Here is a 12413-nt window from a genome sequence, read left to right as displayed (position 1 = left end):
GGTCCCAGCACTCTCAGATTGCATCTTGGCGATAAAAACATTGCCTATTGCCACTCCAACACCTCAGCTCTGACAACTTGGATGTGATACTTTCAAACAAAGTTCATGTGACTTGTAGAAAATATTTTCACTGTGGGTTTCCTTAGCCAAAGCTCTGAAAGATAAACTTTAGGAATTAGTAAACCATTTGGCTCTCTTTATGCTGCACGTCTCCATTTTGTGAGCAGCTCAAAGCAAGAGAAAAAGGGAAGCCAGCAAGGCATCATAGGGCAGAAACACAAGATCTCGATTGTGCAAAAAACATAAACAGCACCTATAGAACTTTTAATGAAAATAATGAAATAATTATCATATTTAAAGGGCATGCACATGATTGGACCATTGTTTCATAACATGAGCCTTCAAGCCATTTCCACTTAGTTTTCTTGTTACGATTGGCTCAGAGAGGGTTTGCTTTTGAGGGGTTATGACTTCACCGATGGGTTTTCATGTCTGAACAAGAATTTGAGTTCTGATTTACAGACTCATAGTCTGACACTCAAACCACTACATCACGCTAGCACTGTTTCATCGTGCTATTCATTGTTTTCCATTATACATATTTACTATTTTTGTACTCATGCTTCCAATGCATTATTAGATAAACAAAAAGCAATATGAAAATGTTCCAGAAACATTCTCTCCTGATGTTTCACCTGCATCTATGGCAGACATCCTCAGAAGTTGTGACCTCACAACCTCTGAGGATGCCTGCTATAGATGCAGGTGAAATGCCAGGAGTGAATGCCTCTAGAATGTGGCCATACAGCCTGAAAAACCTACAACAACCCAGTGATTCCAGCCATGAAAACTTTGAAAATACATAAAACATCTATTTCTGTTTTATTGACTATTCTAAAATGGAAGGGAAAAGGAAGAGGGGCCAACCAAGGACAAGATGGGTGAATGGTATCCTTGAAGTGACTGGCTTAACTTTGAAGGAGCTGAGGGTGGTGACGGCTGGCATGGGCTGGTCCATGAGGTCACGAAGAGTAGGAAGCGACTGAATGAATAAACAACTATCTATATCTATATCTATACATATACAATCTACTCTCTCTCTCTCTCTCTCTCTCTCTCTCTCTCTCTATATATATATATATATATATATATACATTCTTACAGATACACACACACACACACATATATATATATCACTGTAAGACTGTAATGTTCCCAGATATATTCAGTGTCTTAAAGGTTAATCAATGTTTATGTAAATTCCATTCATTCAATAGTTTTACTCTAACTGGGGCTAACAACAGGATCTGTCCCAATTGTTAATCCCATAATTAGCAATTGCTGGGGAGAGTAAGGGTTCAGATCATTATTTGAACCATGTTGTGGAAGGAGAAGGAGAAGAAATGTAATTACTTGTTTCTACCTTAATCTAGATCCTGACTGGAACTGTACATGTACAATTATTTATTGCGTCTCTGGAACCTGGTCCTGTACACACACAGAGACGAGTCCTTTCCTCATCCCAGAAACAGTACTATTTATAAATCTCCATAAATAGTAACATGTTAATATGTCTGTTTTCCAACAAAGGGTGAGGTTTCCATGTTCTGATTTGCAAAGCATAAGCAGTTTTTCTCTGAATACAAGAAACAACCCCCCCCCCCACACCAGCCCACAGAAAATCCATCATGATAGACCAGAACACCATTTAAATGTCCTTGATCTCTGTTGAGCAGTGATTTGTCTAGATATTATATCTGATCATTACGAATGACCAGCTTTTGGAAAAGCTACCTGTTTGCATTACATGATCACTGGAGGATTCTAGAAGTTGTAGATCAAACCTGAATATTTTCCCCCAAGCTCAGTTCTTAAACCCCAGGAAGGCAACAGAGCAAGTGCCTGCTCTTCACATCCAAGTGCGGTTTAATTACACAATGGAGGAAACCCCCTAAACTTGCTGGTGCTCAGTTTGATAACATATTGTTGTTGTGTGCCTTCAAACTGACTTCAGTTCACCACAACACTATCATAGTGTTTTCTTGGCAAGATATATTTAGAGGAACTTCACCATTGCCTTCCAATAAGGCTGAGAAAGAGTAACTTGCCAAAGGTCACCCTGTGAATTTTCATCCTCAAGTGGAGATTCAATCCTAGAGCCTTATTCCAACACTCAGAACACTAAACCACACTTGCTCCCATTTCTTTTCTGTTTTATAATATATATTTGATTAAACACCACATCCCTTCTGATCTTGAAAGATGAATAAGATCAGCCTTGATACTTGAATGGGGCCCATTAACAAATACCAGGTGCTGTAGGTCATATTTCAGAGGAAGGAACTGGCAAAATTCCTTACCTAAAAACATCCTATGAACTTAATAGAGACATCATAAGTTAACAGGCAACTTGAAGGCATATATGCATGCACACAGTTCCTATGGTCCTCCTTTTAGACACTCAAATTACAGGTACTTTTTATATGCATAGCTTGCTCCTTTACGAGGTTCCTAATGGTTTTCCATACAGATAGCTCACCAGATAAGAGTATAACTTAGTTTCAGTAAAGGAAGATGGGAACACTATTATCCCTACTATCCGGTATACTTGGGGAGCTACGGCAAACAGCTGAATTGGCGTGTTAATGAAAGGACAATGTGGGGTCAGTTTTGTTTAAAATAAATACCTTTGAGAGGTGAGAGAGAGTGAGCATGATATAGTTATTTAAGCACTACACAAGGGGTCCTCAAACTAAGGCCCAGGGGCCAGATACAGCCCTCCAAGGTCATTTACCTGGCCCTCACTCAAGATCAACCTAAGTCTGAAGTGACTTGAAAGCACACAACAACAACAATCCTATCTCATCAGCCAAAAGCAGGCCTACACTTCCTATTGAAATACTAATCTATATAAATAAAAATGTAATGTTCGTTTGTGGGATTAACATAACTCAAAAACCACTGGAGGAATTGCTGCCAAATTTGACCACAAGACACCTACTAACTCAAGGAGTGACCATCACTAAAAAAATTGATTTTGTCATTTGGGAGTTGTAGTTGCTGGGATTTATAGTTAATCTACAATCAAAGAGCATTCTGAACTCCACCAATGATGGAATTGAACCAAACGTGGTACAGTACACAGGACTCCCATGACCAGCATGGATATTGTTGGGCATTGACCTTGAGTTTGGGAGTTGTAGTTCATCTACATCCAGAGAGCACTGTGGACTCAAGCAATGCTAGATCTGGACCAAGCTTGGCATGAATATTCCATATGCCTAATATGAACATAGATGGAGTTAGGGGGAAAATAGACGCTGACATTTGGGAGTTGTAGTTACTGGGATTTATAGTTCACCCACAATCAAAGAGCATTCTGAACCCCACCAATGACAGAATTGGGGCAAACTTCCCACACAAAACCCCCATACTTAAGGCCATCCAGTCCAACTCCCTTCACAAGGGCAAGAAAACGTAATCAAAGCCCTCCTGACAAAGAGCCATCCAGCCATAGATATAGATAGATAGATATGATTCAAACACACACACAGTATCCTAGATTTGAAAGGGACCCCTAAAGAAGGACAATGATATGTTGCATGTTCCAGGGTAAGCAAACCAGACAATCTCCACATCAACACTGACAAAGAAACAGCAAGAAATACTGTTTATCCGCAAGCAGAAAGAAATTTCATATATTAGAAACCAACACTTTCTCATTACTTTTCCAGATCACCAGACTGGGCCACAGCAACACATGGCAGGGGATGGCTAGTAAGTTTATATTTGTTGAAATTGTTCTTCATTTTAATTATTGTATTGTTTAAAGTGTTTTTTTGTACTACAAATAAGGTATGTGCAGTGTGCATAAAATTATAATCCGGCCCTCCAACAGTTTGAGGGACTGGGTTGTTGTAGGTTTTTTCGGACTATATGGCCATGTTCTAGAGGCATTCTCACCTGATGTTTCACCTGGATCTAAGGCAAGCATCCTCACAGGTTGTGAGGACTTGTGACCTAGCTCTCTGTTTAAAAAATTTGAGGACCCTGCACTACACTATGACTTTGGAGGCCAGGTCTCTACTCAGTCATGGAAACCCAGCTCAGACACTTTCCACCTCAGAGGAAGGCAGGACAACCCTCTCTGAACTAATCATAGAAAGGTTCATTTCAAGGTTGCAGTGAAGGCATGCAACAAGGCAAATTGAGAGGATTTCTTGGATTTTTTTGTTTCCAGGTCAAAAGCAGCTGCATTGGTTTTTATTACTAGCCAACTTGCTTCCCAAGAAAATCCTATGATAGTGTTGTAGTAAACTGGAGTCAACTTGAAGGCACATAACAACAATATGTTATCAAACAGAACACCAGGAAACTTAGGGGTTCCCTGCAACATGTAATTTGATATGGAGGGTGGACACTTTCTCTATACATCAACATACTTCCCATCACTTGTTATTCAGTCTCAAGCAGCAAAACATCTTGGACGAATCCTTCAGTGCCAGCTGGGATTCCTTTATCAATAATGTGGTGACTCTATTGGGTTTTAAAGTATCTGACTGTACTTTAAAGTAGCTACCCAAACTTCTAAACTTATTTTGAAGATAGGCTTCAACTCCCTGCATTGCTCATGTACCATATGGATTAAAATCATGACAAATTCACCTTTGCACAGGCATGGAAGTCAACAAGAATAGGAAAGTATACCAGGTCAGGTATTTGTCCACCTTGCCCAATATCTAGTTATACTAGAAGTGGTTCTATCAGTTCCTAGGAAAAAAGTTTTTCCCTGTGATCTGTTATCCTGATCCTTTTTAGTGAAAATAGAAGGAACTGATTTTGGGACTTACTGCATGCAAAGCATGTAATTTACTACAGCGGTCTGGCCAACCTTCTGCCTGAGGTTGGTGGGAGCAACTCTGTTACCATTAGCAGAACATGAAAAGGTTACTGTTTGGGATGACAGCCCCTCCCCCCATGATCCCTCAAATACAGTGTTTCTCAACCTTCCTAATGGTGCAACCCCTTAATACAGTTCCTCATTTCATGGTGAACCCCGACCATAAAATTATTTTTGTTGCTACTTCATAACTGTAATTTTGCTACTTTTATGAATTGTTATGTAAATATCTGCTATGCACAATGTATTTTCATTCATTAGACCAAATTTGGCACAAATACCTGATACACCCAAATTTGAATACTAGTGGGATGGGGGGGGGGTTGATTTTGTCATTTGGGAGTTGTAATTGCTGGGATTTATAGTTTACCTACAATCAAAGAACATTCTGAACTTCACCAATGAGGGAATTGAGCCAAACGTGGCACAGAGAACACCCATGATGAACAGAAAATACTGGAAGGGTTTGGTGGGCATTGACCTTGAGTTTTGGAGTTGTAGTTCACCTATATCCAGACACAGCGGACTCAAACAATGATGGATCTGGACCAAAGTTGGCACAAATACTCAATATGCTCAAATGTAAACACTGGTGGAGTTTTGGGAAAATAGACCTTGACACTTGGGAGTTGTAGTCACTGGGATTTATATATTAATTCTAAACCCTAACTGCGAAACAGCAAGTCTGCAGAAAGCAAACCATAAAACAGCGAGGGAACACTATATAGCCTGTTTGTTGAGGCAGGAGACTGTCTGTGTAAGTGGACTTCTCCGCCACATACACACATACACATTTTTCACTTTTATTATGTGTATAGATTCAAATAGAAGTGAAACTATTATGTCATGGTCTCAACCTTTTTCCTACCCAGCAGTACAAACTCTCCTACATTAAAAATATTGTCACATGAGTATAACATGCATGTGTATGCATAAATGATTCCTAAGATGTGTATGCAGAATTAGAATATACTTGCTCATATATATTAGAACTTGGAATGGAAATCAATCGAATTCAACTTCCAGAATCCTCTCAGCTCAGTAGCTATGCTCTTAATAGGATTCTGGGAGTTACAGCCCAAAAAGAACACTTCTAGGCTCTGGTATGATAACAAACAATGCATCTCCACACCATTCATTCTGTAAAATAATTGAACTGAGCATAACGATGACAGCGTTTTACCTTATATACATTGATGGGAATATCTATGATGATATAGATGAGGTCTCCCATTGCCAGGCTAGCTATCAGTGCATTGGGGCCATTCCTCATGCACTTGTTCTTGTAGATAATCTGTAGCAAAGTTACATTTCCAACAATCCCAATGATGAAGACTGCACAGGATATTACTGTATTGATGTATTTGAAAGTGTCATCAAGCCTGGCGTTATGACGGCATTCTGTTCTGTTGGAGTTACTGATAGGTTGGGATTTGCTCATTCCAGAGGAATCTTTTCCAGGGTCATTCAGACTTGAATTGTCGGCATGGTCACTGAGGACAGAGCCAGTTACTAGCAGTACCAAGATCATCCTGAAATGTAGTGCTTCCATCTTCAACTCCAAAAATCAGTATGATCTATATTTTATTGGGCCTTGCTTATTTTACCTACAAAGAAGAACAAAAATATTTATGTTGAAACATCAGCTCAATAATTGAAGCAAACATTTATTCATGTTGGTTGTCAAAGAGATTTCCCCCCTTCTTTCTGAAAATCAAATAATCAGCATTTTAATTTTAGCTAGTTAGCATCTGAACTAAAAGAAAGTTTTTCGTATCATTTCTTTGTCTGCAATACATATCCATTTCTATGAAAATATAATTCGAGCAGCTAGCAAGGAATTAGGTCAATAAATATAGGATAAAATAACAATAGAAACGTCACTGAAATAATTAGAGTACTCAAGCATAAAAAAACGAGAAGAAAACTCATAAAACCCCAGATGCAGACAGATTGAACTTAAAAGAACCCAAACAGAGACATCTGCTCATGTACATTACTACCTGAAAAAACTCATTCAATGCATGCTTATTTGCAACATTCATTTCCACATACTGCACGTGTGGAAAATCTATAGCTCCTTACTCTTCACCATACTTGGAAGAACTGGTAGGAGCTGAAGACTAGCACATGAGAAGGCCCAAAGTTCTCCATTCCTGATGGAGCAGGTTCTTGGGTTATACAAGCAAACTCTCACTTGCAAAATGGGGCTATTCTTAGGTGTTGGCCTATTCTTCCCCATGCTTTTTTCGGTACCACCTCAAAATCTGCCCTGTTGTGGTCTACAGTCCCTCCATGTAGATCTTTCCTTTGATGTATCACCACTTTAAAAAATGTGTTGATAATCATAACGCAGGACTAGGATCATAAATCTAGTGGTTATAAGAGAATGTTATTCACACTCACCTACATTTATTCATAATCAATATCATGGTTTTGATTTTCTTGATTACAGCAAATCAATAAAAGGTAAAGGTTTCCCCTGACATTGAGTCTAGTTGTGTCCAATTCTGGGGGGGGGGGGGGGGGATAGAGCTCATCTCAATTTCTAAGCCAACGAGTAGGCGTTGTTTGTAGACGCCTCCAAGGTCATGACTGCATGGAGCGCTGTTACCTACTTATTGATCTACTCATATTTGCATGTTTTCAAACTGCTAGGTTGGCAGAAGCTGGGTCTAACAGTGGGAGCTCATCCCGTTCCCTGGGTTCAAACCACCCTGGACATTCCACAGATATATAAGCTTCACTTGCCTATTTTCCAACAGACCTCACAACCTGAGGATGCCTGCCATAAATGCGGATTAAACGTCAGGAGAGAATGCTTAGGGAACATGGACATACAGCCCAGAAAACTCACAGCAACCCAAATGCTAAACAGTTCAGGCAACAGATCAAACTATGCATTAAATTGAAATGAACAACATATTCTAGCCACCCCATTGCTTTCAAGAGGGAGTGAATTTTGCTGGATTGTGTTCAAACCCATCTTTGCTGCATTTCCCTCTAAGGAGATGCATTTAGGCTTGTAGGCCAAATTAAATACCTTGTTACCACCCAATTTAAATCAAGGTACTTTGGCTGTTACTTAGTTGTACGTGGTGGTTTCTTGTAGGATTTTTTACAGCATGTACAAGAAAAAAACATTTCCAGGAATAAGTTAGACATTAGAAAAACAAAAAAGTCTCCAAATTTTGGACATAATTCCCTAGAGCAGGGCACTACGAGAGATATAGATAAACCATACATTTCTCATGTATACAATATTTAAGGCGGCTTAAGTAAATTCCTCTGAAACCAAAAGATTTCCAAAGAAACATGCCTAGGACTGAACTTTAGATCAGTTTTATTTGCATGAAAACCTGCTGGCAACTCAACTACAATGAGACAAAGTGCTAGTCTATATAAATAAAAATGTAATGTTCATTTGTGGAATTAACATAACTCAAAAACCACTGGACGAATTGACACCAAATTTGGACACAATACACCTATCAGGCCATCGAGTGACCACACTCATAAAAACACTGAAAAACACAGCAGAAGATACTAAAAAAGCCAAAAAACAAAAATTACATTACAACACATGCGCAAAACCACATATATATACGCAAACACAAATATATACACATACAAAACACATATACACAGACTGGGCCACAGCAACACGTGGCAGGGGATGGCTAGTATAAAATAAAAGTTTAACAGTGTGCGTTTTATGCTGTGTCTCGCTTTGATCTCTCTCTCTCTCTCTCTCTCTCTCTCTCTATATATATATATATAATATATAAAAACATATAATTCAGGCATTAAATTGATATTCCAGTTCCGGCAAATGTATTTGTTAAAAAATCTTGTTCACAGGACATAGTGCTTTTCCCTAAAAGTGCTTTAGGATCTTAGTCTTTTCTTTTTAAATAACTGCCATTTTCACTAAAATGCACAATGTGTCTTAGACCCATTGGATTGATTCCAGCTGTAGACATACTTTGAGTAGACTCAGTGACTAATTTAATTCCCATTGATTTCAGCGGCTATGTTAGAAGTATAACTAAATCTGGCAGCGACACATTTCACGTGGAAGAAGGAAAGGCCTTCCTTTTCAAAGAAAACAGGGTAAATTCTGCCATTAAGTCATTAAGAATTAGATGATTCTAAATTGATAGTCTCTTGACTGTTCAGCAACTCTATGGAAAGCATATGGCTGGGTCTTTCTATTCGGCGGCAGTCAATTGTTCAGGGTTTTAGTCTGAAATCTTAAAGGTGTTGCAAAGGGAGCTTAAACCCATCTCCCAAATAGCTTTTGCATTTTGTACAGCACTTTTAAAATCTGGATTAGACCCCAGAGCAGATTCACTGCCCTAATGACCTTGAACACCTCAGCTGACACTACCGGTTGAACATCCCTGACCTGAAATTCTTTTGAATTTTGAAATATTTCTAGATACATAAGTGTGCTGTAGTGGTTTCAGTATTGGACAAGACTCAGGAGAATAGGGTTCAAATCCCCATTTGGCCATGAAAATCCACCCAACAACCTTGGGCAAGCCACAGTCTCTTAGGGTGCATCTACACCAGGTATGGGCAAAGCCAGGCCCAGGAACCAGATGCGCCCCTTGGGCTCTTTTCTCAGGCTCTCCTCTCTTTCACCATCCTATCCTTCCTTCCTTTTTTCCCCTTCTGCCTTCCCTCCCTCCGTTCCTTATCGCTCCCTCTCGCTCTCTTCCTTCCCTTGCACCCTTTCATCCTTCCTTCCGGACCCCCCGGTGGCACAGTGGGTTAAACCCCTGTGCCGGCAGGACTGAAGACCAACAGGTCACAGGTTTGAATCCGGGGAGAGGCGGATGAGCTCCCTCTATCAGCTCCAGCTCCTCATGCGGGGACATGAGAGAAGCTTCCCACAAGGATGATAAAAACGTCAAATCATCCGGGCGTCCCCTGGGCAACATCCTTGCAGATGGCCAATTCTCTCATACCAGGAGCAACTTGCAGTCCTGACACGACCAAAAAAAAAAAAAAACTTCCTTCCCTCTTCCCTCACTCCTTTCCTCTCTCTCTCTCTCTTTCCTTCCTTCCTTCCTTCCTTCCTTCCTTCCTTCCTTCTTTCCTTCTCTCCATTGCCTTCCATCCTCTTTCCCTTCTTTTTCCTTCCTCCTTCCCTCCCTAACTCCCTTCCTTATCTCTCCCTCTTCCTTCCCTTGCACCCTTTCATCCTTCTTTCCCTCTTCCCTCACTCCTTTCCCCTCTCTCTTTCTCCTTCCTTCCTTCCTTCCTTCTTTCCTTCTCTCCATTGCCTTCCATCCTTTCCACCTGGAAACTAATTTCCTCACTGTGGGAGAACATGTAGATCAAGAATAGAGCTCCACAGCTACCTATGGACCCAACTCCAAAACATTACACTTGGAGGTCCATCATCCTTGGAGCTCCTGGTGGTGCAGTGGGTTAAACTCTTGTGCTGGCAGGACTGAAGACCAAGAGGTCGCAGGTTCAAATCTGAGGAGAGCGCAGATGAGCTCCTTTCTGTCATCTCCGGCTTCCCATGCAGGGACATGAGGGAAGTCTCCCACAGGATGATAAAACATCCGGGCGTCCCCTGGGCAATGTTCTTGCAGACAACCAATTTTCTCACACCAGAAGTGACTTGCAGTTTCTCAAGTCGCTCATGACACACACAAAAAAAAACCTTGCTCTACAAGGGATCACCAAAATAAAGTTCATGTGGCCCTTTTGGAGCATTTCAGGTAAGGGATGCTCAATTTGTACCTTAGAATCATAGAATTGGAAGAGACCTCATGAGCCATCCAGTCCAAACCCCTGCAAAGAAGCAGGAAAATTGCATTCAAAGCACTCTCGACAGATGGAGCCTCTGTTTAAAAGTCTCCAAAGAAGGAGCCACCACCACATTCCGGGGCAGAGAGTTCCACTGCTGAACATCAATCACAGTCAGAAAGTTGTTCCTAATGTTCAGATGGAATCTCCTTTCTTGTAGTTTGAAACTTCCACGTCCTAGTCTCCAGGGCAGCAGAAAACAAGCTTGCTCCCTCGTCCCTATGACTTCCTCTCACATATTTATACATGGCTATCATGTCTCCCCTCAGCCTTCTCTTCTGCAGGCTAAACATGCCCATCTCTTTAAGCAGCTCCTCATAGGGCTTGATCTCCAGACCCTTGATCATTTTAGTCACCCTCCTCTGGACACATTCCAGCTTGTCAATATCTCTCTTCAATTGTGGTGCCCAGAATTGGACACAATATTCCAGGTGTGGTCTAACCAAGGCAGAATAGAGGCTTGCTGTGTTCATACCTCTCAGGGCTCTTCCAGACAGGCTCTTTATCCCAGGATCTGATCCCAATTTTTTTTGTTTATCCCAGATTATTCTGGCAGTGTGGACTCATATATTCCAGTTTAAAGCAGAAAACCTGGGATCTGGGTCCTGTCTGGAAGGGCCCTCAACTGCAGGGAAGAAATAATGGAAGGAGGCTGTTGGAAAGGGTTCACCATCTCCTCTCCTCCTATTGTAGCCTCCCTGGGCCTGCTTTTGCCTTGAATCAGCATCTGCTGCCATTTCCTCCCACTTCTTGACCTTCCCAGTTCTCAGAAGGACTTTCAAACAAAGCAAAGAACTTTAGATGGCACAGAAGAGAGGGACTGTTCCTCACCCCCCCTCCCAATCCGTTCTCCTTTCACACAAGACCAAGATACACACATCTATTTCAAAATCGCCGCCACTTTCAGAAAGATCAGCCACTTTCCCCCTGCAGTCTCCCTGGCAGCATCTCCCAAAGAGCCTGATACCTTCCTCCCTTCCTTCTGTGGTCCAAACACAAAGAGACCAACCCTTCCAGGAGACTCACAAAAGGGGGTATTTTTTTATGAGACCCTACCGTATGAGGAGGGATTTGTTTCCCCAGCTGGACGTGCAAGTTTGGGGAGGAAGGAGCTCCTGCCTGCGTCTCTTTCGGAGGAGTTGTGCTCGACTTCTGCCTGGATGGCTGCTCTCTCCTCCTCCTCTGCCAGTGGAGAGAGCCTCTCCCCATCTCCCCTCCCCAATTCCAAAGAGGGGGGAAGCCCTCTCCAGCCCAAACCGAGAGGCTGCCAACGTCCCGTCCGAGAAGAAGGAGCAACCCACCCCCAGACGGCCTCTGCTCTGCAAAAAAGGGGAGGCAAAGTGCTTTAACCAGTTCCTGCCCAGGATTCCTTGGAAAGGCTCTGTGCAGAGCCCTCCATGCAAGCAGGAGGCCCATCCCCTTGGTGTTATAGTTTGAGAGTTGGATTACAGGTACACAATGTATGGGGAGACCACATATTAACTCATGAAAACTTTTCATTTGTATATATATTTTAAACTATATGATTTATAAGATTTTTTTTTCATGTCAGGAGCGACTTGAAAAATTGCAAGTTGCTTCTGGTGTAAGCGAATTGGCAGTTTGCAAGGACATTGCCCAGGAGATGTTTTAATGTTTTACCATCCTTGTGGGAAGCTTCTCTCATGTCCCTGCATGGGAAGCTGAG

General features: G+C 41.5%; 1 protein-coding gene across 1 annotated transcript in view; it reads right to left on the bottom strand.

The window, feature by feature from the left end:
- EDNRA (endothelin receptor type A) overlaps positions 1 to 12038 on the bottom strand; it is a 40603-nt gene extending 28565 nt beyond the window's left edge. The window contains exons 1-2 of the mRNA XM_060778870.2: positions 11783 to 12038; positions 6084 to 6507 (exon numbers count right to left, since the gene is read on the bottom strand). Of these exons, the coding sequence (XP_060634853.2) occupies positions 6084 to 6452 (369 nt within the window). The 5' untranslated portion in view covers positions 6453 to 6507; positions 11783 to 12038. The remainder of the gene's footprint in view (positions 1 to 6083; positions 6508 to 11782) is intronic.
- Positions 12039 to 12413: the final 375 nt, after the last annotated feature.

This window comes from Anolis sagrei, chromosome 5 (assembly GCF_037176765.1).
Source record: "Anolis sagrei isolate rAnoSag1 chromosome 5, rAnoSag1.mat, whole genome shotgun sequence".
NCBI lineage: Eukaryota > Metazoa > Chordata > Lepidosauria > Squamata > Dactyloidae > Anolis > Anolis sagrei.
This window is presented reverse-complemented; position numbering and strand designations above follow the sequence as displayed.